At 38.2% G+C, this 25,085-nt stretch overlaps 1 protein-coding gene across 1 annotated transcript in view; it reads right to left on the bottom strand.

Moving 5' to 3' along the window:
- The window catches only part of LOC104460198 (lethal(3)malignant brain tumor-like protein 3), a 55,127-nt gene extending 30,819 nt beyond the window's left edge, over nucleotides 1–24,308 (bottom strand). Inside the window, exons 1-7 of the mRNA XM_010079669.1 lie at nucleotides 24,203–24,308; nucleotides 11,344–11,455; nucleotides 8,971–9,130; nucleotides 7,823–7,961; nucleotides 6,495–6,579; nucleotides 4,146–4,237; nucleotides 551–655 (exon numbers count right to left, since the gene is read on the bottom strand). Of these exons, the coding sequence (XP_010077971.1) occupies nucleotides 551–655; nucleotides 4,146–4,237; nucleotides 6,495–6,579; nucleotides 7,823–7,961; nucleotides 8,971–9,130; nucleotides 11,344–11,455; nucleotides 24,203–24,304 (795 nt within the window). The 5' untranslated portion in view covers nucleotides 24,305–24,308. The remainder of the gene's footprint in view (nucleotides 1–550; nucleotides 656–4,145; nucleotides 4,238–6,494; nucleotides 6,580–7,822; nucleotides 7,962–8,970; nucleotides 9,131–11,343; nucleotides 11,456–24,202) is intronic.
- Between the last annotated feature and the right edge of the window lie 777 nt (nucleotides 24,309–25,085).

The following is a 25,085-nucleotide window of genomic DNA, read 5'->3' as shown; positions in this document are numbered from 1 at the left end:
CAAAGAAACTACTCATCAAAGATTCATTTTATAAACTGCTGCAAAAAAGGCAAACTGAGTTTATATGGTATACTAATTTGTAGAAGTTGCCAACACAGACAATTTCTCAAGCCATAAGCCTGAAAAAATTATAGCACAATTGCAACACATAAAAAGTATGAGATATTTGTATCAGTGAATGGAGCAACCATAAATACTATTTAACCTCTATAAAAGCACTATAAATCAGTTGTCATACTTATGGTTTTTCTACTTATTTTTTCTTTAAAATATAAACTACAGGATTACAAAAGCCACATACCATCCAACTACTGTAATACCTTTTTTCTAGCTGTATACATTAAACATATGTCAACAGTCACCACTGCATGGACATAGTTGTCACGTGTTTGTCAGGTAGATTTAATGCAGTGTTATTAATCTAAAAGCTATCTTCCTACCTACAGTTTCTGTCTGCCTGCCAGGGAAAAGCAAGTACTTTCAGCTGCTGCTGTTCCAGTTCAGTCTCTCCTGTAATCCTCCACCACGGCTGCTCACAGCCTCTGCTTACCTCGGACACTGTGAGAACACAGTACATCGACTGGTGCTCAGGATCTACGCCCTCCAGTTTCATCCCCACTTTGAATCCATTTTTGTTGTACGGGAAAGATTGATACTGCAATGGAAAAGAACAGTTTCAATACTTCTGAAAGTATACCAGAGAAAGACTGAATATAAGGAAAGGAACAATTATTTATTACTCATGTTTCTGAAAGAGCTAATAAATTGCTTAAAAATAAGTTTTACATTTTTAAAAATTTACTCCAGAAAAGAGACAGTGATGGCTATTTGAAAACATGTTGGTACTAGAATGACTTAAAACTTGAGAGTACTTCAGAAAATTATGAAGAATTAGCAAAAAAGTTACCCAAGGGAAAAGAAGACAGCATGATTTGCCCTAAACTTTTTTCACTGTCAATAAAACATTTTAACAATGTAATTATTTATTTTTCAGTCTGTACAGTGACACTTTGACCTGGTGGTCATTATTCCTGAAAGAATCACAACAATGATAGTCTGTTTTGCCTTTTCATTTCCACATCTCAGGCCACCAAAGACAAACTGCAAGGCAGAAATATAAAACATTTGTATACAGGGATGGTCTCTTTGATGCCATTTTCTCCTTTGTACGTTAGGTCACGATTAGTTCATTTTCCAGGAATATTTTTGCATCACAAGAATATGACTACCCTTATATCACATTACAACGAACCTAGCAGAACATCTTCCGAAAAAAAAGAAAGTGAAAACAAGGCTAAGCAGAAAGGATGCTTCAATCAGAAGACAGCAGGCTCCCTTGTGTCATGCTCCCTGTCTTCTGTTAAAGGCGGAAGGAAGCTAGCAGATACTAAGGTTAAATTGGAGGGAATATTAAAAAAAAAGCTACAAACAAACCCGAATAAAACCGAAGCGGGTTTTCCACAGGTCACCAAATTCACAGCTAGACAGTTTTTATGTCCCAAATGGTTACAGACAAAACACAGGAGAAGCATTTTATATGCTCCCCCTTCCTTCTCTTCCTGTCTAAAAGCCACACATGCTCCCTAGCCATCTGCAGTACCTCTGCAGTTAATGGAAAGAGAAGGGTACCAAAGGAGGTCTCACCTACTTGGAAGAAAGGGAACCGTGTCTTTGGTGGCTTTCACTGCAACTGATGTCAGTGAATAATAAACCCAGGAGAAAAAATGCAGTGTGTGGCACAAGAGCAGGAATATGCAGTCAAGGGGAAGGGAAATGGGGAACCAGACCAGCTTAAATGAACCTAAAGTGGCCAGCTAATAGATGCCTAACCACAGCTCTAGGTCCGTATCTCAAAACAGGTTAGGTCATTTTGCAGACCTCAGTTAAGGGACCAGAGTATCTGACTGCAGTACATGCATTTGAAAAGTTATCTCATTCTAACACCACCACACTTAACATTTTTATCATCAGTAGAAGTTTAATGAAGTTAGACTATGCATAATTCTCGATACTTCCTCAAGAGGAATGTAAAAGCAGAGTACTTTTTTTAAATCAATAAACTGAAATTTTTAAAGTTCATATTGGTGCACAGAGTTGCAGTTAATGCAATCTAGACCATAAACACCCTACATACAAAAAAAAACCTCACTGGAAACCTGAAATGCTAGAAATACTGACACATTGGCCACACTGACACAGTGGCCACAAATACAATTGAGATTTCACAAAATCAAACACAAAATCACAAAGAAATGAAACAATTAAAAACTCACAGATCTGTTTATTATTTCATTATTATAATAAACTTTAACATACAAACAGTGCAAAATTCTACAAGCAATACACTAAAAATTGAGTAATTACCACACAGGTATTTCCTGAAATTTAAGACAGGAATTATTCACAGTTATATCCACTGTCAAATCTAAAACTTCTAAGGCAACATAATCTTTAGTTTGATTTCTGTTACACCAAAATAACAGGCAAATTTTACAAGACTAATAAGTTTAATACTATTTAACAGATTTCAGTTTTGTGCATTATTCTCAATACATCACCCAAGGTAAAGCTCTGACAAACTTAGTCATTATTTTTACAACAAACATTTGAAGATACTTCATTAAGGGAAGATACTTCGTTAAGTAAAGATACAAGAACAACAAGAGTAAAGGTAAAAGGAGTGAGCAAATGAGCAGATGGCAGACTGAGGACCAGAAACGTTTATGTATGGTGCACGAACATACACAAAACCTGAAAGATTACATCAGGGGAGTTGGAGACTGAAAAAAACCAACAAAATTCAAGGGTCAACAACAGCTTGTCAGTCACAGCCTAGAAATTACTCTAAGATTTAAGTACCAGGAAGTGACAATAACTTTCCATTATCCTGACCACTCCTAGCTAAGGGTACAAAAAATACCATGAAATGTACCGCTTCTGAACTGAAAAAGTAATAGAAAAAAAGAGTAATTCTCACAATGCAAATGGAAATCAAGGATTCAAAATTGGGGGTGTTTTTAACCTTACTGTTCCTGTGACTTGTCCATCTGTAAAATGGAGAAATATTACCTGGCCACTCCTGGGTGCTGTTAAGAATTCTCTCTCCACTACAGGCTTTAAATACTGCACACTAAATAAAACCCTAGAGTTACCCAGTGGCTAAAGACTTTAAAATTCAATATTAAATAAAATGTACTGAATGAGAAAGGTAAACTCTGGAGAAAAATAAAGGCAACAGTATGTCATCATGTAACTCCAGACTACCACCATGTGCAGTGTCCGGAAAGGCTGGTATATGCCTGTGTGCCACAACAGCATCCCATGGAACTTCAGACAGGCACAGCAATGCTTTGTAAATCTACCTTCCGGATAGAGACACTACAGAAAAAGAAAGAAATGGACGCAAGAAACAGACTACAAGTAAGAACAGAATTATCACAAAATAATACTGGATATACATAGCAAAGTACAGCAGCTGAGACATGTACACATGCTTTGCCAGGTTTTGCAAGAGAGGAGAATGGTGTGGAAGCTCTGTGGATTTGCATACAGAGCTCTCTTCCAAGCAAGAGAGACAGCACTACAGAAAGCACGGAAATGACAAATCACAAGGACTACCACAGCAGTCAAAGGACAAGCAAAAGATGAGGATGTGACACCCAATCAGATGACAGGCAAAATGGGAACAAGCCAAACTAGTATCTGATGTAGTAAAAAAATATGTCAGCAGGAGCTGCAAAAAGACCAGTAACATAACCAAAGCAACAAGCCAAAGGATGACCTTTGTAACACCTTTCTAAACATATTTAAAGAGAATGATACGGCATGGAAAAATTAGGGTATGCATCAGATTTTTAGCTTCAGAGATTAGAAGGAAAGGCTAGAACTTGCAGATTTTGAAAAAGCATCTGTGTTCTGTAGTCTCAGCTGACAGCATTCATCTACAACTACAGAATTCTTTGAAGAAGCAGAGAAAGATAACTAATTTCACAAATTCCACCTATATTGACAATTGCATTATTTTAGTCAGGTAGGTTTTCCCCCAGGGAAGTGTAAAATATTCTAATTACTTTTTAAAAAAATTTATTTCCTAGAAATGTCATGATCTTAGGTGGTTGACTGATTTCAACTTCAGAAGGTCATACCTCTTTAAAAAGCTTAGTAGGTACTGCAACAGCCTTTTCTTCCTCCAGATAGGATGCCCAACACCACACTTGCCTTCCTTTACAGGGTACAGCTGTAAGGAAACACACAATAGCAAAAGAATTCTGTAACAGTTAACTTCTCAAGAAATAAAAAAATCAACACTTTGAAGTTTATAATATACCTATCTCAGATCTACTTTTTATTAAATGCATTCATGATGTTTCTCTGGACTTATTTCAATAAAAGAAGTAGCTCTGTAGGTTTAATGGCAGTAGGTTTCTAGTTCAAATCCTGATTAGTAACAAGAAAAAGCTCTTTCAGGTGACAAGAACAACCTACAAAGCCTTGCCCCCTGTCCCTTTTCCCTTATTGCTCATAACATTAAGATATACAATTTACAAATGTGTAAAAAGATCAGTTCAAATCACAAAGTAGCTCAATATTTTAATTTTATTTTTTTTTTACCCAAAATTTCTTTTTCTGGGAAGCATTTCCAGCTGGATAGCACTTGTGACATGTTTTTTTAATCACAATTGAAATACTTTACTCTTTGCCAGTACTCAGAATGTTTCTAACCTTCTCTATCACTTTGTAGCTTACTGGTTTTGGGTGGAGGCAGTGATTTAACAGTAATTTCTCCAAGCCATAAAAACTGCCACCAGTGCATTTTTTCCCCCCCATCATGTCATTAGCATGTGACAGAAACCTCCAGTTTCAGGTTTATTCATATAGTATGAACACTCGCATACACTTGCAAAGTAACTGTAAGATAAGCTACAGTCAATATTGGCTACAGTCACATCAATGAGTAACAGTTTTCAGGTCTTGAAAATGAGGCACTAACTGCACTAGCAAAAGCCAGGAACTTCAAAAACAGATAGCTTGTGAGGCTGGCCATGTATGTATCTACTTTCACACACCTCCACTTTGCTCCACTGATCTTCACCTACAGTGCCTCCTCTGCAGCTTAGCATTTCAGACCATAAGTTCACGCTGCCAGAAGGATTCCTCACAGTCCTCAGTATGATTCTGTCCTGATCCTGACTATGGGCTACGCACAAGAGAAATAAGCCCCTTAAGTAACAGTCTGGCTAAGTGTTGTCATTACTAAAACATGAACCATAGCAATAGCGATGCCAAACTCTCCTGAAGAAAGCTGATAATGGAACCAAAAGATAACGAATTTCATAATCACAGCAATCGCTCAACACTATTAAAGCACATTCATTTTATTTGTGATTTACCCAGTTTTTATTTATTCAATTTAAGAGCCGCGTCACTCAGCACAATAATTCACAGTTATACACTTGGTTCTGAATATAAATTGGTCTTTTATACCAAATCTCTTGTGCTGAACTGACATTTTCCGAAATAAAAAAACCCAAGAAGTCTGTACAGATCATTCTGTCAGTGGATAGCAGTGATTTCCATAAACCATTGGCTTTGTGCTTGTATCTCACACATTTCTTACTACCTCAGCTTTGGAAACAAGTGTAGAAATAATACTTATATTTCAGGAGTAATTCTATCTCAGGAGGGCGATCTTCCGTAACTTTTATGTGTTGCATCTTCAATCAGTATTTCATCTGCCTAGTGTGCAGCAGAGCTACTTGGAGCTCAGTGTTGATTAGTGGCCCGGCAACTTCTGGTAATGGCTCCCAGTCTACCATAAGAAACACTTCGGTGGGCAAGATGTAGGTTAGTGCTTGGTGTACCTCTGAGGTACAATAGCTGCCGATTTTCCCATTCTTCCTAAAAGTATCTACTATAAAAATAGCTTGAAAAAACAGTACTCATTCAAAATATGTTTTATTATGCTGCTTGATGCAGTGTATGTCCCTTTGGACTGATCACAGCAATTATTCCTAAACAGTTCCATAAATGTGTCTATTTCCAACACAGACTGCAGATATGGAATTGATCCCCAAGGAAACAAAAGCAAACTTTAACTTCTGCTTAATACCTGTCTTTCAACATCTGGGAACTCAATGGGCCTGATTCCCTTTAATACCAGCACTCTTCAGAGGGATGAAACAAACACCCAAAACATGCATCAATTACATTTACGCTCACTATATCCTCCTTCACACTGCCAGAGGTATATAAATTGGTTCTTTGTAAAAATTTCCCAGTGATGGGTTTTTTCCCCAGTTTTCAGTTGGCCCTCCCTTCAATCCTTAGAACTCAATTGCTATAAATAACACTGGCACTCTCTTTTTATAGAATTGACAAAAATGTATTTGATGGGGAACATAAATTCAGTGAAACAATGCTGGCAATTCACCATAAAAGATGGATATTGCCTAAAGAACTGACAGCTGAGATTTTTGTTTCATAATCTAACTTACTTTGTTTCAAAACTGTTATTTCCCCTTTTCTTTTCCTCCTGGCTCTCTGTGACACTCTCAAGATCCTTCCTTCAGGTTTGTCCTCCTAAATTAAAAGAGTACAATTATCTCATTAGTTCATAAGTCTAATCCAGTAAAAACAGAGACACCCAATGTTTAGCTGTGACTTCATTTAAATGGCCATAGATATAGCTCTCCACTATCTCAAACAAACCTGTGGATGTCTAATAAAAACAAAGTGAGCCATCAGTAACAAATCACAGCAAACACAGTGAAAATGACAGATAGAGGACTCTCAACAGCTGGCACTAAACCAGCCAGCCTTGTCTAAGCCAAGGAAAGATCACAAAGCCTTCATCAGGCCTGGCTAAGCCAGAGATAAATACCAGTATCTTTGATACATTCATGCTTCCAAAGTAATTTAAAGGAAAACCTCTCACAGGTTTATATAAAATGGCACTGATAGTTTTTATTTATTTCCTTGTTTGTGTATTAACAATTAGCATCTGAATAGATGAACAGAATAAGTACTCATTTGGGAGGGCAAATGGATGGAGGCAAGGAGGTGTCCCCTGACTTTTGCCTAAGATACTTCTACGCAGAGAGCTACAAATTCCCTTCTGACAACTCTAGTGTCTTCAGCCTTTTGACAATTTGGCAGTTGCAGAGCTCTCTCCTTCTCCTTCAAGACTGTGCTCCTCCAAAACAGTCACACAGCTATTGGGAGGAAAACAAGTATTACAGGAATATGAACATGATCAGAAGGGACTGTGATAAGTCTATTCCAAAATGAAGAATAAATCTAAAAGGAAAAAAATCAAAAGACGCTCCAAAGCACATTACACCGCAACACAAAACAAAACCAGATCTTTAGCTATGATTTTCTAAGGCAAATTACACTAAGAAAATAAAAAGTATTCTCTTCTTAACTGTAATGTAGATTTCTTTGTAAATATATTATTGGTCTATAGTAATTTATTCACGTGCAGAGTGAGAAAGTAGCAGGTGCTGGAAAACACATACTTCTATTTTTCTATGCTGAAAACATAGCAAGTCTAGGTTAATATTTTTTCCTTTAAATTCTTTTTGTTCTGTTCTTTAAAAAGCAGGGGAAATAGATAAAAACCATCTCTTATCAGTTCATTGTCAATAATTACAATTTACTCATGAGGCATAATTAAATTAGTAAGTGAAGCAATTACTTATTGTGGCTCTGACAGAGTGACACATCACTTCTCTTTGTAGGCTGATGAAGTTACTGACATCACAATATAACACAAAACTCCCATTAAAATACTTGAAGGAATGGGCTTATGATGCATACTAACAGTTTCATCAGCATTCTCTCTCTTCTCCCCATTATCCCTGGACTCTTCTTTGAGAGGTAACTTTGCTTTTCTTTTCCGAATGCCTTTGGAATCATCTTCCCCATTGCATTCCATGCTGGGATTTTCCTCCTTTGGTTCTCTATTACAAGAGTAAACACAATGACACAAAGCCAATATTATTTCACTTCTCATATTCATAAGACAAGTAAAAAGTGAGTAAATCTGAAGGTCAAGTGTTTGTAGGTCCCAGAGTGTTATCCCATATATATTCTTAGAAATACTACTGAAAATTACATATGTCAAAAGAATTAATCTGAAAGACACACAATAGAAACTCTAAAAGGAAAGCTGTCAGCCTATGCTGAACAACTTCTCCATCTTTTAAACAGTCTGTCTTTTCCCACATACGATCCAGTCTCACAGAGAAGCAAACTGTGAAATGTTTAGGATGGCAGGGCAGTTTGCAGAAAGGAGAGCAAAGGTAATTGTTAAGACTGACAAATCCAATTGGAGAAAGCTGGCATGTGACTGTACAAATTGTTAAGTAAGCAATCACAACAGGCAACTTCGAAGCAACTAGCTAAAAATGAAGGAAAATGCAGAAAATCACAGATGTTAAAAACTGCCATAACGCAGTAATATGCAACACAGAATGGCCATACTAACACAAATGTTCTTTTATGAGATGAACTGCACCAGCTGAAATAAAAGGAACTGAGAAAGTACAGTATGCTCATGTTTTCACTCAATGCAATCTATAACACAGCTCTTACACTTCATTATAATTAACTTACCACACCAACCATCTCATTACTGATCATCTTAATTCCAATTAGTATGAAACAGGGTGTGAGTCTGACACTGATTCATGCATCCCATAGACTGTTTTACCACTTGCATCTGACAGCAGAACACAGTACTCTGAGCAGAAAAGAGTGGCTTCAATATCATCATTAGATAAAGCCAAATGTTGTTAATGCATTTACATGAAAAACAATGAAAGAACACTATAAACCAATGGGGACTCACCCAAACCTGGCTGCTTAATATCTCCCTTTGTCCCACCATTAATGTTTTATCCCACCACTTTTATCTCATGCCGCATTTAAGCCAAAATCTTTGTTTCTATGCTTTATAATAGCACCTACTTGTTTTTTACTTGCTGGGCACATTTCTGGCTGCAAAATTTCCCTTCAGGAACAAATTCTTCTATGGTACCATAGCTGTAACAGTTTTCACAGAAAACAAGTCCGTCCATTTTTGCGGTTTCCTTCAACCTTGTGGGGATCCCTGTCTTTTCTGAAAAGGCTGAACAATTAAAAAAATAACATGACTTAGGTAGAGGTGACACATTTCCAACCATCCCCAACAGGCTTTGACAAGCAAACAGATAAATGGAAGTCACACCACTCTTTTTACGATGAAGAACTGGGAGTTAGTGCCTATATGGGGTCCCTATTCCTGACAAGCAAGTTGAGTTTTCATATTGCAACATTAGAGAGAGGAATCCACCAACTTCATGCTTCTGTTATCAGTGACACATCGACACGGCTTGATGTGGCTGCTCATGGAAGGAGAAAATTTTTTAACAGCCACCTCACTGACTGCCCACAGAGTCATCACTGCACAGAGTCCATCACCTCATCTCCTGCTGGTGTGCCTCATTTTTGACCTATATATAGGGTCATTTGGGAAAAAGGTTTTGGGGGGAGTTATCTTTCAATAGGTGATTTTTTTTCTGGAAGTAAAACACTGACTACAGACCACAGTCTCTCACAGCAGTAGCTATTGCTCAACCTGACTAAGGTCTACCAGAAGTAAAAAAAAAAAATCACTGATTTGTAACAAAGAAATTTTCAACTCATCCTAAACTACAATTTCCCTGCAAGAGGCGTGTAACCTAGGAGAAGATGCTGTTTCTTTCACTCACAGGCAAGTATGAAGCACTGTCAAGTTCTCCAGCTTCTAGAGCAGGTCACTAACTTTGCACCTCGCCAAAGGGCAAATTTAAAGTCACAAACTATTTCTTCTGTTTGAGCACGGTACCATCTTAGAAAGTGGAGTCAAATGAACTCTTGTGTGCAGACTATCTCCACTAGAATAACAGGTAATTTATGTGCTATATTTACACTCCGTCATCATTAGTGGTTGAAACTATTTCCTCTCACAATGGAAAACCTTAGCAGCATTTTTATCTTTGGGAAGCATTAAATTAACAAAGGACAGTATAAGGTAGTACTAGGATGCGTACTTGGTGTGTTTATGCGTCCATAAACACACTTTAATTCAGTAGCAACATTATTTTTTTTTTTTAGGTTTACAAGACTGCAGGGGGATGAAGTTGTATGCTTTACCATAGATAACTGTCACAAGAAGAGAACCTGTTGTGCTGCTACGCTATCACACTGTTGCCACTCTCATCACAGATTTGAATCTTGAATAACTATCATTGCCTTGGAGACAGACCTACACAACAGAGTAGCTGTGGTCTGAAGCTTCAGACCTCACAGCTGAGGCCCAAACCACCTCCCCACTGGTGTAAATGTTTCATCTATTCATAGAAGTCACAGGACAATTAAGACCTAATGACAGGGGAGTAGCAAGGAAAACTTTCATTGACTGCTTATCATGCTTATAGTGACAATTATTAAACCAAAATTTTGAAGTCTCCTTTTCAAAGGACTTACAGAATGTGTATTTTAAAAGAAAATTGATAAAATATAATATCAACAAGGAAAAAACCACTAGGTAGTACACGCGTAAGTCATTGCAAAACCCAGTTGACATATTCTCTTTCATGCTACTCCATCATTGCTGGAGTCACTGTACCACAATTTTCAGAATTCATGACCATGTAAACCAATTCTTCTTGAACAAAAAAGTGTTTCCTCACATCAGTGTTTTAAATCCAGGAAACACCTTATTTGGTAGACAGATACTACAACTATTAGAATTTTATCATTCAAGATAAACACAAATGATTACTACACACTAATTTTAATACTGTAACAAACCATAGTCAGCAGGAGCAAGGCAGCAGGGCAGACATACATTGACATCAGTGGTAGCACCTGAGCAGTAGCCAGTATCATGTGAAGGCAGTTTACAGTGCATGGTACTTCAGTCGTAAAAGAACTGTAGGCAGTTAGTAAAGTCTGCGTGCAGTCTGGAGAACCAGCTCAACAAAATAAGACCTAAAAAATCCTCAATAATTTAAAACAAGTAATTTACTATTTTGCAAATTAAATAGAGTGAAAATACTGACTCTAAACTTAGAAAAAATTACTGTTAGAAAAAAAAATGTGTCTGTAATTGAACTTAGGATGTTTAAAAGTGGAATTATTTTAACTCAAAATGCATTTATTTTCATATGTATTCATGCCCCAAGAAACAGGTAACACCATCAGAGATACCCTGTGCATTAAATAAGGGTTTTTTTATTTTGGGGTGCAATCTTTAAGCAAAACTGACATATTAAAATACAGTCTACCACAGAAAATGTTTGCTGCCTCTTAACTGACCTTCTTGAGCAGTTGGAACCATCCAGGTTGTGGTAGCAGTTGCCTTTTTAACACTTTCCATCTCATTTTCATCTGTAATCACTTCCAGGGCCCCAAATTCATTCACTCTAAACTGTAAGACAAAACAAATGGCATGGGGTGTAGTAAAAATTTACTAATGCTCTCTTTTGGTGTCTTCTATCCTCCAAGACAGTTTTTACATGGTGTCCTCACCATATTATCTAATTTCTGCTTATCCCCAAGGAATTGGAAACAAGCCTTTCTTGTTTCTATCAAGCAAAATGCAAACTCATCTTGTTATCTAAAAATATTTATTTGCAATAGATATTGATACAGCTGCCTCCACATGCAGACCAATACCTAACTTTCACACAGGAATGAAAAAACCAGTAACAGAAATTAATGGGAAAATCTCCTAACTGCATGCTTTTCATTGCTAGCAAAACTGCACCCCAATCACTGAGTATTTTGTCAACAAAAAGGGAACTGAACTTCAAATACAAATGCCTTTCAGAGTACAGAAATTTCAGCATATCCTCTGAAAACACAGTACTTCTCAGCTGTGAAGTGCACATAAACAAACATCTCAAGGCAGTTTATGAGCCATTTAATTACAGGCTGAACGTGATATTACTGTCAGCCAGAAGCAAGGCTCAACAATACCCCACATGCTGTGCTTACACAGGAGCACCGGGAGTTATATCCATCCTGCTGCCAGCAGAAAAGCGTCTTCCAAATGCCGTAATGATTACAGTGCTACCAGATGAAAATAAACTTCAGCTTCCCAGTCACCACTTAGTTTGCAGGCCCAGCTGGTTACATGGATTGAACTGAAGGCAGCGTTTTGCCCGTGATAGTCTGCTCTGAACAGCGAAAGGGTGTAACTCTCTGAGCTTTGCCACAGAGGACAGGTCTCTAGCAGCGAGGTGCTCTCACCAATAGAGATCAACAGGAAAAATTCCACCTGAGAGTCTTTCAAAGCTCCCCAGCACTCCCCTGTGAGAATATTCCTTCGGGGCAGTAGCACGGAGCCTATTTCTGTTTCTCTGGTCAAGCAACTTTACCATGGAAAAATGAGAAGGGGAACAATTGCCTGGCACTACATTGATCTTCTCTGTGGCTCCAGAGGCTACAGGATGAATCACTCCCACTCACTTTGGACCCTGCTATGGCATAGTACCAAAAATAAGCCATTCTGACTGAAAGCAAAGGTGAGCCCCACAACATCCATACCACAACAGTGTGCTGTCACTAATATAGCCCTTCCAGCATCAGCATTTGCAAAGAGCCACTAGGTCCTAAGGAATGTGAGCAGGTTAGAAATAATAAGCTGAGGGGAGGGAGAGGAAGAAGAGAAGGACCTCACACAGTTGTATGACTTCTGGAGCCAAGATTTTTACTTGTGATTAGCTAGCTCACAACAGATACACAAGTGTGGACAAACTGTCGATAAATCCATCTGGACTGACAGACCAGGAGCTCAGCTTTGAAAGGCAACCCACTGCAGTAACACCACATGCTCACACTTGTTTGCGGACAGCCATTCACACTGTTCCACCCAAAGAAAAGAAGCAGATTTACCATTCAGAAGAGGATCCTTGTGTCTTACGGCTGGCTGACGCACCCAGCCTGGTTCCTATTTCGGTTGAGCTCATTTTTGCTATTGTGCTTTGCTACCTCTGCAATAGGTGGACACCAGGGAGAAAAACTTTTCTGCTTCCAAGAGCTCTAACTCTGCTCCAGCTGGCTCATCAAGCAGGCTGCGAGCACAGACCAAGACACGGTGCTGCAGCCCACCAACCAAAAGGTCACAGGGAGGGTTACTGACTGACTTCTGGAAACGCTCTCCTGCACCTTCATACCATATCAGCCGGAACATCCATACACCAAAGGTATTTCTGAACACTCCAATAAATACCTGTGATATTTCAGCATGATCTGATCGATGTTCAGCCTTGACACCACACGTAAGTTCTTCCTCCACTGGGGCCTCCTGTGGTACACAAGGACGTCACCCCTATCCAGTTCAGCAACCCACCAGCCCTTCTGGCTTCAGCGGGCTGACTGACAGGCATCAGACAATGAAAAACAGATGACTGCAGGGAAGGATGCTCCCAGGTACCCTTTCAACTGGAGGCTGCTCACAACAGCAAGAGCTGAACCGTTAAGGAAGCAGCTCTTCAAGAGTCAGGGCATCACACTAAGCTGGGCTCAGTGATGGAGAATAACCACTTGCTACTGCCTCAGCAGACAGGAGGGCACGACTATGTGACTGGGCCCGCTGCCTCATCGGACCTCAGTATCTCCCGGTTTCGCCCACAGGCTTGCCTCTGTCAGTGCCAGAGGCCTCCGGCTCCTGCTCAGACACAAACACGTAGCAGATACGTCTGCTTTTGCTCGCTGCTTCCCCAGGTACCATGCACACCAAGCTCTCCACAGCTGACCAGAAAAATGCCACAGACCTGGGGAGTCGTATTCTGGTTTTAGCTGGGGAGGAAAAGCAACAAAAAATTTATGACAGAGGTTAATTGCCTAAAAATGGGAAAAACAGATGTACAGAGCAGCATGCTGCACAAAGCCACCACAGGAGAAAAGCTGCCAGAGCAATGTGCCAACTAGTGTCTACTGGTGGAAGCATGACAAAAAAGGACCTAGACTAATGGTTGTTTATATGTCCATGAAAAAAATCAGTACTTTTGTAAGCCTCTTCTACCTAGAAAATAGGCTTTTTTTTTAAAAAAAAAAAAAAAAAAAAAAGTAAAAGTTGTGTCATCATATTTCCTCTATTTTTGGTGATCCAAGCTAAAATATAGCAAGAGCAGCCCTCCCTACATTTCCTGAGATTCTGGTTGATATAAAGAAGGAAATGGTCCCACTGAGCTAACTTCTGAGGAGAGACCAATAGCTTTCTGAGAAGTAGAAATTTGCTTCTCAGTCACCAAACTCCTTAAGTAAATCTATAAATTTGTATGGGGTGAAGGGATTTTCCTTAAACCTGTCTTCATTAAAGCAAACAGTAAAATTCCCACTGTTGGAAACAAGGTCAGGCCATTATCAAATACCTTTAAAATAATCTCACAAAGAAGCCTGATTTTTGTCACTTCAATGTTTAAAAGAGAATAATTTTTAAAGTTTCTTGGCCATGAATTTAATCCACTTGACTTTTGTCAAGTACCTGTTTGCAAATTTTAAGTAACCTCTTAAGAAGACAAAACTCTGTCCCACCTAATAGAACAAAAGGTCTTTCTTAAAAGATCAGAAGGCAGAGAAGAAGAGAAAGAAATCTCAACAGCTTTGATGAGCCTATCCACAGTAAGATAAACAGAAATAAATATAACATTTGAATAGAAAATTTAACTTTCGAAGTTTCATGTACAAGTGAGGAACAAGCGCAAAAACACACATTTTCAGCTATTGCAGTTCTTTTAACACAAATATATCATAAACTGAGATGGCAGGATGAGTCCAACAACTAATGGGTAAGTATACAACACAGAACTTATTTTAACTGCCTTGTTTAGCTGCTTCCACAAGGATCAAAAGGGAACTAAACAGCTGCTTCCATCTAAATATCACTGGAGATTCCTTCCCCTCAAAGGTGTAACACATTTTCACATTCTCAGGAAACAATGCCCTGACATACCAGGACTTCAGTTCATATGACTGTTAATTTAATCCCCAGGAATATTTTAGTATTCATTCAAGAAATAAAGAACACATTGAGGGAAATCAAGGCTTAAATAAATAATGATCAAACTTTATAAATACTTTCTGAACCATTTCTGTCTGTCCACATGGTAAGTTCTTCAATAGGGACAAAAATTATTATCAATAAACATTTTATTTAAAATTAAAATTGCATTAAAATTTACACAGGACTGGAACAAGTATCATAGGTCACTGAGACAAAGGCTTTGTTTATTGCAGGCGATAGTATCACACAAAGTATTTATAAATGTTTCATCTGCAACAGAGAAGCAGAAAGATTTTCTGTTACCAGTGCCTCTACTGAAAGCCTATTCCTGAATTTCTTTCTCAAAAAAAACTTCTTCTCACTCTTCATTTGTATCTATTCATAGTGAGTTTATACTCATTTGTTTTTAACGCAGCATTACCCTATGGATTACATAGCCCTAATGCCCTAGTGCTCACTCTCTGGGTATACATTTGAAGCAAGGAATTATGTACCCCCAAACTTAAATTTTATTAGGCGAAACACAAGCCACTTCTGTTCCTCTTATGAAAACAGTGCTCCATCTTCTTGATCCCATTCTTTGTCCACCATGTGCTGGGCTCAACCACGGAAATTCACTTTTTGTCAGTAAACCCGACTAAGCATAACACCACAGGTGGACTTCAGTTGTCCCTCCTCCAGTGGCTTTAGGACCTTTCAATTTCTAATGGAAGTTCTTTGCCTCATCATGCAGGCTGGAAGGCACTCTGTAGTTTTATGTAGGGTGAATTACATGTTAAAAGAGCCTTAAATTCTCTTTCTCCACATTTCATAAAAATAGTGTATTTTTCACTACGTGGGATAAAAATAAATTTGCAAACAATGCAAAATGTCTACCATATTGCAGATTAATCCCAGAAACTCAAAAATGTTGGGAAGAAATACATATGATGTAGTTTCAAATTAAGTCCCTGCTGTTGCAAATTTCTAATTCAGACCAACAAAGATCAGACTATCTCCATCTGCTGTTACTTGTGCTCTTTTTAAGAGCATACAAGATCTCATCAGTACCCATAGAGATCAGCCCAGAATAAAGGTTACTATTTTTTTCTACATGGTAAAAATATTTTTCGGCAGAGCAGACAAATACAACAGAAGAAAAGGGAAGAACAATTGAAGTGCAAAGGACTAAAAAGAAAAGCCCACACATCTTAATGCCCAATTTTAAAATAAATGAGAAAAAACAGTCAACACTACCATCTACTGGGCAAGGTAAGGACAAAGAGTCCATAGCACTAAATACAATTGTTGCTCCGTTGTAGCTGTAACTTCAGGAATAGAACTTATCTTGACCATACAACACTGATCATGGACTAGCTCAGAAGAAACCTGGAAAATTTATATTATCCAAAATAAAGTAAATTGAGCAAATGCTCTTCACGGCTATGACGTAAAAGTAAGACACTTACACAGCAGCCTGTCAAGAGGGCCCATACCTTGGGATACCAGGGATAAAAGCCAAAGAATGACACTCAGATGTGTGGTTAGCAAAGAGGTATCATCATTCTTCATTTTAATCACAGTTTAATCACAGTCATTTCAGTGGGACTGCTTAGACAAATTACAGCCTTTCTGGCCTCTTACAGTTCCTCCTTCCTTTAAAGCAAAGGAATCACCTATAGACATTGTATTGTCCAACCACATCCTACTATGTGCCAAACGATTTTTTACATATTATTTACATTGAGTAAGTCAGCAAATGCCAGAACTTGTCCATTCAACCATCCTCCTCTTCTGTGTGTGTGACTGTCTTTATATGCACAAACACAAACTATTTTTTCCGCAGAACCCTTGCCCCAGGCAGGGGCTAGAGAGCATTCAAAAAATGAGGCAGCTATTGGGTATTTTTATACTCTTTCTTCAAGCAGTAAAGTAAGTCTTATTTACATTACACGGTTTGAAAGCAGAGTGACTGTTTATTTTCTTTAAAAAAGAAAACCACTGAAATAACAAGGAGTGTGTATCTAAAAAAGCCTTATGTACTTATGCAGTGCAAAGTAATTCCTGAAACAAAATCTCTGTTCTCAGCCACTTACAAAAGAAAATAAAAACACCTCTTCCTAGCTCTTCATCCTTCTGAGTACCCTGCTCCCAGCTTATTTCAAAGCACTCAGTAAGCATGTGACCCCTGGTGCTTGCCTGGTCACAAAATGTTGACTCTTTCAGGGATGCAGAAAGTTAGGGGAACGTGTCCCTACACCTGGCTATTCCCTTTCTTTAATGACAAGAAGGGATCCTGTCTGCACGCTCCTGCTCCGGCAAGTACGGCAAAAGACAAACAACTTAAGGAGGATCCCAGGCTACTTAGGGTTCACTAAACCATAACCAGCAGATACTAAATTCTTCACCATAACCAAGAGGGAGGGCCAGACCCCCTCTCACTGAAATCATGCTGTCAGCAAGGAAGTCAAGCACTTCAAGCAATTTTTGATTGATTTTAATATGCTTCAGTAACACGGCAATCATCTAATCCTGAAGTAACTAAGAAGAGAGAACAATTTGCATCCAAAAGGAAAGGTTTTTGCCCATCTGGGCAGACAAAAGCAGCAAAGGTTTATTCTCAAATTACAACCTTCCAAAAAAAAAAAAAAAATAGGAACACTCACCACTTCTGAACTGAAAGCTTAGGTACCATCAGAAAACATATACCTTTAGCATGAGAGACTGACATTTCCCCAGCAAACCACTGATAACTCAGTTGTGTCTGCAGTAATATTTATCTACTTTATTCTTAGACATGCCTCAGGCTCTTCCAGCCCCCCACCTCTTTGCCCTAAGTGCTCAAGAATTATCTTAGAACCAGATGGCTTCTCAGTGATTTCTCTCCACAGCAAACTCAGTCTGCCTTATTACTTCCACTTGAGTAGGAAGTTGCAGCTAAACAAACTTTCTTAAGGTGACACATAAATCAGTGACAGAGCCAGAAGTCAAGGCCTGCCAAGATGACACTTATTGATCCAGAAGTTTACCTACAAAGCAACCCTGGCTCCAAATTATTTCAGTGAGAATATTTCTGAATACCAAGCGTTAATATCTCATGGGGAACCCAAGTAAGTGACCAAAAAAAATGAATGGCTACCTGCCAAAGTTTTGGTTCCAGTGAGTTTTTTGGCACCACAAAGGAAGGCTGTGGTAGAAGCAAGTGCAGAGCTAAGCTTTCCTGTGTGGGATTTACCTGCATTAATCACACAACTATTCCTTTTCCTTCCTGAAATCCTCTGGCCAGTTATTTACAAGTCTAACAGCATGTACAGTAAATGACATAGTAGATTTCATGGTAAAATAGCATGTGATCACTTAAGTGAAGACTCTACCATGACTACACGTGAGGAAGACCAATTAAAGATCCAAAGGCAAACCTAATTCTGGTGTTTCTTGGCTTTGAAGTTGTGGCAATTTTAATAGCAAAATCTCCTTTTTAGTCTTTGTTTTTTTAAATAAGGTAAAATCATCTTATGACTATGCCAAGTTTTATCCAGAAATCTATGGCGATGAAGCACAGCAGGAGCTAATTAATTATATTAGATTGCAACAGAAAAAAGTTACTTCCAAGTGGAAAACACCAGGTCACTAGGTACATCTGCTGAGGCTCACACGTGGTCAGAGAAAGTCTCTACTGCCTTGCTTTCTCCTCCCTGCGCTTCCCCTTACCAGGTTCCCTGAAGGGAATCTATCTTCCCTCTGGAATAACACCTTCCCAGTGGAGGCAGTGATTTATCCGGTTCCCAGTAGTTGATGTTTCCTGCAGACACTCTCAGGGACTCTCCTCCCAGAGGGAAATGCCTCCCCAGCATGCCTGGGTGCAGCACATGCCACTGTGTGAGGACAGAAACAGCTTTGCACTAAAAAAGCACTGTAGTTAGTTATTGCCGTATTTCTGGCATATAATCATGTGAGGAAAAAAATAAGCTGTTTTCAAAGTGTTAATTATCTCAGGCAAGCTTGAACACAATTTCAGAACAGGCAGGTAGAAGGATGCACTTTACTGCCTTGAGTTGCTGCACCTATGCATCCAGAAAAACAGCACTCTGAATCACTGTTACTTTCTTTACAGCACGGCTGGAAACACTGAGCACCTCTGACCATTATTCCATCATTCATGTTCCACTATTATAGTTGATGTCCTATGATATTGGCTGTCCAACTTTATTTACAGGTTAATTTCTTCATCATAATTTTTTTTTCATTCAAGCACAATTTGCAAGCTAGAAATAATGACCAAAATTCTGTCCATGCAGTATATAACAGCTCGCTTTCCAAAAACAAGCACTAGAAAACTCATTACGAAGTACTTCATAAACTTCTGTCACTGCAGTAGAAAGTGACTGTAAATTATTACAGCTTCTCCAATTTAATTAGTACATTTAGATCTTGAAGTGATGGTGTTACTGCCTGCACTCAGCACAGAGATTTAAAAAAAAAAAAAAAAAAAAAGATGAAAAAAAGAGTATTTCACATTTACATTCACACCATGCAGACTAACTGGTAAGCACTGACGTTTTTCAGATGAGCATACATTACTTAGCCTGCCACATGAAGGCATTCTGTAATTTTTAAACTACTTTAAACTCTACTGGAATTCAAGTTTTCTGTTTTATTTAAACATCTTGAAAGAACTGAAATACAATGCTAAAATTTTTCTTCTCAGTCTTCGGTGTATTACACTGTAGAATTTTAAATTTTCCCTATCCCCTCTATAATTTGAAATTCTAGCATTTTCCACAACCACTCACTATTGATCTGTCACACAGCATGCTCAAAGCAGTGTTGAAGAAGTATTAACTATTTTATGACTGCTTTTGCTAAAGAGTTTTAACAAAATCTGTATGAGAATGCATTTCTACAGCCTTCTCCAACTATGGGTGACAAAAATCTAACAACTAACACTGCACAAAATCATAGGAAAATAAGATTTTCAGCATTTTACTGATGTGGAAACAGATGTAGATGTAAGAGACCATGGCATGCCTGGGAACAGAAGCTTGATACCTGACTTGGCTTCCTTGTTTTGATTAGACTGGCAAGTGACTGCTCCCCGGCGCAGCCTATCTCAATGAAGTCTGGCAGGCACAAACTGGACTTTGTAACAAAAAGAAATAATGTAATTTCCTATTTCTGATTTAGTTGTTCTTCTATATCATAAGAAAAATTAAATTTAAGCAATGGTAAGAAAATATTGATAAAAGTTATTCGTAAATGTTTCAAGCATTTGACACTACTTACAATAGTTTTTAGCAACTTTTATTCATAGACGAACTTATATTCACAAAAAATGAAGTGGTTCTTAAGAATGGTTGCTCAGATATAGTTGCCTGATAATCTGATGAAGGTGGATATTAGTATAGCACACAAGAACAGAGATTTCCTTGAAAGTGTGTATGTAAAAATATGCATGAAGCTTCATCATGAAAGCAGTAAAGACAAGCAAATGCCATAGGACTTACACGACTAAAAATAAGGACTTCAAGTAGGTAACTCCCTAAAACTTCTATATTAAAAAGCAGTATTTCAACATCTTGGTATATATTTAACTGAAAACGTGCTCATACAATATAGTTTACCAATCCTGAGTGTTCAAAGACAATTTTCCCCAACATTTTATGAACAGAAGACTAAATGTGAGACGTAAGCAACACATCGTCTGCAATGAATAGTTCACCTATTGCCTATTATTTATTATAAAAAACACGGGCACTCTAATCTATTCCCAAATTGTAAAAATAGAACCTTTGGTTTTGCACATCTTGCTACCACAGTGTTTTCACTGGATTTTTGAATTACATTTCAATGTAAATACATGGCAATTGTTTAGTATCTTTAGTGGAAAAAGTCTGTTATGACTTTTGAAAGACAAATGCAGGCTCACAGGAAGTAACTGCTATATGAGGGCATTTTCTTTAGGTTCAGGACACAGTATTAAAATACTCTGTTATCAGGACAGTCCAGGTAAAACATCTGTATTAATCTTGTTCTAACAATTCCACAAAGGGCATAACATATCTTCCAAGATCACATTTACAGTTTCAAGGGATTAGTCAGCCTTTTAACCATCAGTATTTAAAAGCAGCCCTGAAAAATGAGTTGTTATAATTACCTCAAAAGCTTAAAAATCCTTATTATTCTAACAGCTCAATTTGTCTTGGTATCTCTATAAACACCTAGTCTTTCACTGAGTCTTGATGCTCCCTGGTCAAGACAGCTCCTCAGGCTAATCCTGCATTGTTAGAAAATATTCTTCCTTCAGTCAGTATTAGAATGGCTCCACTTCAGTTTCATCCAATAACACCTTGCTTTTGTATTTAAAGAAAAAAAAAAAAAAGACCAGAATGAGCTGCCTGGTCCATTCTCTCTGTATCTTTCATCACCCTGGGTACGCTACCATTGCAGCTCTGACTGTGTCTTCCCTAATGCCTGGACCAAAGAAAGAACCCCCGTCCAAAAGTCAAACAAACAAACCTGGTTGTTTCCAAATCAAAATAAATAATTTTTTTTTAAAAAAAGAGCAACCTTAAAATGATGCCTTCCTGAACAGCACATAGTTAAGAACCTTATACAATTTCTTGAAGTTACCCTCAGCCACGCCTTCTAGTCCCTCCCCTTGCTTTGTATGGAAGCTTTCCCATTTTTCTACTAATTAATGACCCAAACTTTGCTTTGGTTTTGTTTCTTTTGACGTGGGGTAACTAAAACTGAACAAAGCACGTACCAGTGATTTATATGAGATTATAACATTTTCCTGCATTGTTCCCTTTTGTATTCCTCAAACATTTCAATATTATGTTTGACTTTCACAGAATGGTGCTTATTAAAATACAAAGGAATTTTAAAAGCCTGGACTTCTTTTTTTAAAAAAAATACAGAACTGGTCAGGGATGTGGAGGCTGATGATAGCCTTGGTAGCAGTGACCATGAGATGGTGAAGTCTGAAATCCTGCAAGAAACAAGCAAAACAAATACTGAAATAGCAGCAGTGGACTTCAGAAGAGGCAGATTTTGGCTTGTTCAGAGATCTGCTTAGCAGAATCACACAGGAGACTGCTTTAAAGGGTAAATGGGCCCAGGAGATCCGGATATCTCTCCAGGGACCGCACACCAGGAGGTAACAATGCATGCCAACAAGCAAGAAGTTAAACAAATGTGGATGAAGGCCAACATGAATGAACTAGGGACTCCTACCTTAGTTGAAATGGAAAAGGAAGTACACAGAAGGTGAAACTGAGGAAATGTTGTATAGAGAAGGTATACCATGATATTGCCATAGTATACAACGATGGCGCTAGGAAACCCAAAGCTCAGCTAGAGAAGAAACTAGCAAAGACAACAAGAAAGGCTTCTACATGTGTACAGGCAGCAAAAGCAAATTACCAAATTGGAAGGAGAGTTGATAAACTGAAGGGCAGGTTTGCTATTCAGAAAGACCTCAACAGGCTGAAGAAATGGGCTAACAAGATCTCATAAAGCTCTACAAAAGCACATGCAAAGCCCTGCAACTGGGATGGAACAGCTGCATGCACCCGTACAGCCTGAGGGCTGACTATTTGAAAACAGTTTCACAGAAGACCTCTGAGTCAAATATGAGTCAGCAACGTGCCCTGGCAGCAAAGGTGGCCACAAGCATCCAGGGCTCTTTTAGCAAGAGGGTAGCCAGCAGGTGGAGGGAACTGACTATTCCCCTGTATTCAGTACCAATGAGACCATACACAGACTACTGTATCCATCACAAGAATGACAATGACATACTGGAGTGAGTCCAGTGGATGTCCACCAAAAAAAGTAGGGGCTGCAGCAGGCCACATGCACAGAGAAGCTGAGAGAACTTCTTTGCTCAGTGTTAAGAACAGAAGGAGAGATTTTACTGCTGCCTTCCAGTGGTTAATGGGAGAATATAGAGGCGATGGAGCCAGGTTCTTCTCATGGGTGCACAGTAAAAGGACAAGAGGCCACGAGCGCAAGCTGCAAAAGAGGAAATTCCAACTGATACAAGGAAAAAATCACTATGAGGGTAGCCAATGCTGGAACAGGTTGCCCAGAGAGACTGTGGTATCTTCAACCCTGGAGATAAGCAAAACTGTATTGGACAAGGTCCTGGGCAACCTGATCCAAGTTGGCCTGAGCTCTCAGATGGTCAGGGGTGGTCTCCTGAGGTCCTTTTCAACAAAAGTTATTCTGAGAGTCTATTCTATGACTCTGTGATTTAAAAACAAACAAACAAACATCACAAAAACACACAAGATCTGCATCCTGAATTTCAAACATTTTTTGACTCTTTTACTTCAACAACAAAAATTTTATCAGGCACCCCATGGTATACAAAGTTCTTTTAAAAAACGTGTTTTCTAATTAATTTGTGAGATTACATTCAAAAAATAAACTATGAGAAAACCCCATCAATGTTAGTCTAAATTGAATTATATTAAAATACTGACTATAATTAACAGGCAATAGGTGCAAGAAAGTCTCCAATATCAAAACCATATTTTTATCAAACACAGCAGTGGACACTTTCCAAGGACATAGTAAAAAATATCAGTAAATAAAATACATAAAATTTATTTTGAAAAGAAAATAAAATTGTTATAAATTATCTCAGTAAATACAACCAGTGTGAAAAATGTAACTAAAAGTACTACTCCAATATCATTCAAATTTCTAAGCTATACCAAGCTCAGAAGCACTCACTTTATTCATTGTTCTAGGTACTCACATGACAGAAGCAAAGCAAAAATAAACTATTTTTAGAAATAAAAAGAACTAAGAATATGAGATCATGAGAGTCAGTGACAGTATAAAGGTCCTTAGTGAGACAATAATATAATACTCCAAATGGACTGAATTTTCACACTTTTGAGATTCCTTTTGGATTCTGTGTACTTGATTACTTCTGTCTGTATAGTGAGGCAGTGCTAATTTATGCCTTCCTATGGGGATGACAGCTGTCTATGCCAGCACCAGAAACTGAATCAAGAAACTCCAGAGCTAAAAGCTAACAGGCTACAGTCTCTTAACTCAGAGCTGCAGATTCATGTTTTATTCATAAAAGCAGATACCTACACACAAACTTGTGAAATGCATTCTTTTGCCATTTAACATTTGTATTTCGCTTATTAAAAAAATTACATATCTTACCTTTAGGTCACTTCCTGGCAGAGTACCTATGCCATCCTTCCAGTCCATAGCACTAAATACATCAAACTCTTGACCATTTCCACTAGAGGCAGATTCATTCATGATGCATGTACTAAAAAAAAAAAAAAAAAAAAAAAAAAAAAGACAAATTTAAAAAAATGTATCTGAAAATATCCGAAAAGGCTAGAAGTGGTTTAATGCTTGTATCACCGGGTATTTCCTCATTGGCTAGTATCAAATGCCTCCCTCAGCACACTGGCAAGGTGGACAACTGATGACAATGCTGATCATATACACTAATGTAACAAAAACAAGCAGAAATCTTTCGAAAACCTTAAAAAATAATACCTATTTTATACAGTAGGGGGCTATTAATGAGGTTGTATTGCAGAGAAATGAAAAATTTCCAACTGCAAACAAACTGATGTGTGGAAAACATACCTTAAGTACACCTGAGAGAAACATTTGTTCTGGGGAAGGCAAGAAATAAGTACATGCCTACAATAAATACATCAAGCACTGATTAACAGAACTGCTTTTCCTTAATACCGGATAACATGTTGTGAACGCTTCACCCAAATTCAAATTAAAATTTCAAAATGAATTTCAAACTTTCATTTTCACTGTCTCAGGACACCCAAATATTCCTTCTCTGTTTCCATACACTTTCAACAAATTTAGATTTGCATTTGTAAAATTTATTTACCTGTAGAGGACATACACACCAAAGAGAACTACTGCTTTGCAAGACTGTTTTGATGGATCCCTTTGTTTCAGAACAGTGAAAACAGAGGTGGAAATATTTGTTTTCAGAAATAGTGGACTTAGACACCCTCTTTTGTGGTAAGCGTTTATCCCAAATAATTTGCATAAGCAACAGAAG

Source organism: Pterocles gutturalis, unplaced genomic scaffold, assembly GCF_000699245.1.
Source record: "Pterocles gutturalis isolate BGI_N339 unplaced genomic scaffold, ASM69924v1 scaffold17254, whole genome shotgun sequence".
In the NCBI taxonomy this organism is placed as follows: domain Eukaryota; kingdom Metazoa; phylum Chordata; class Aves; order Pterocliformes; family Pteroclidae; genus Pterocles; species Pterocles gutturalis.
This window is presented reverse-complemented; position numbering and strand designations above follow the sequence as displayed.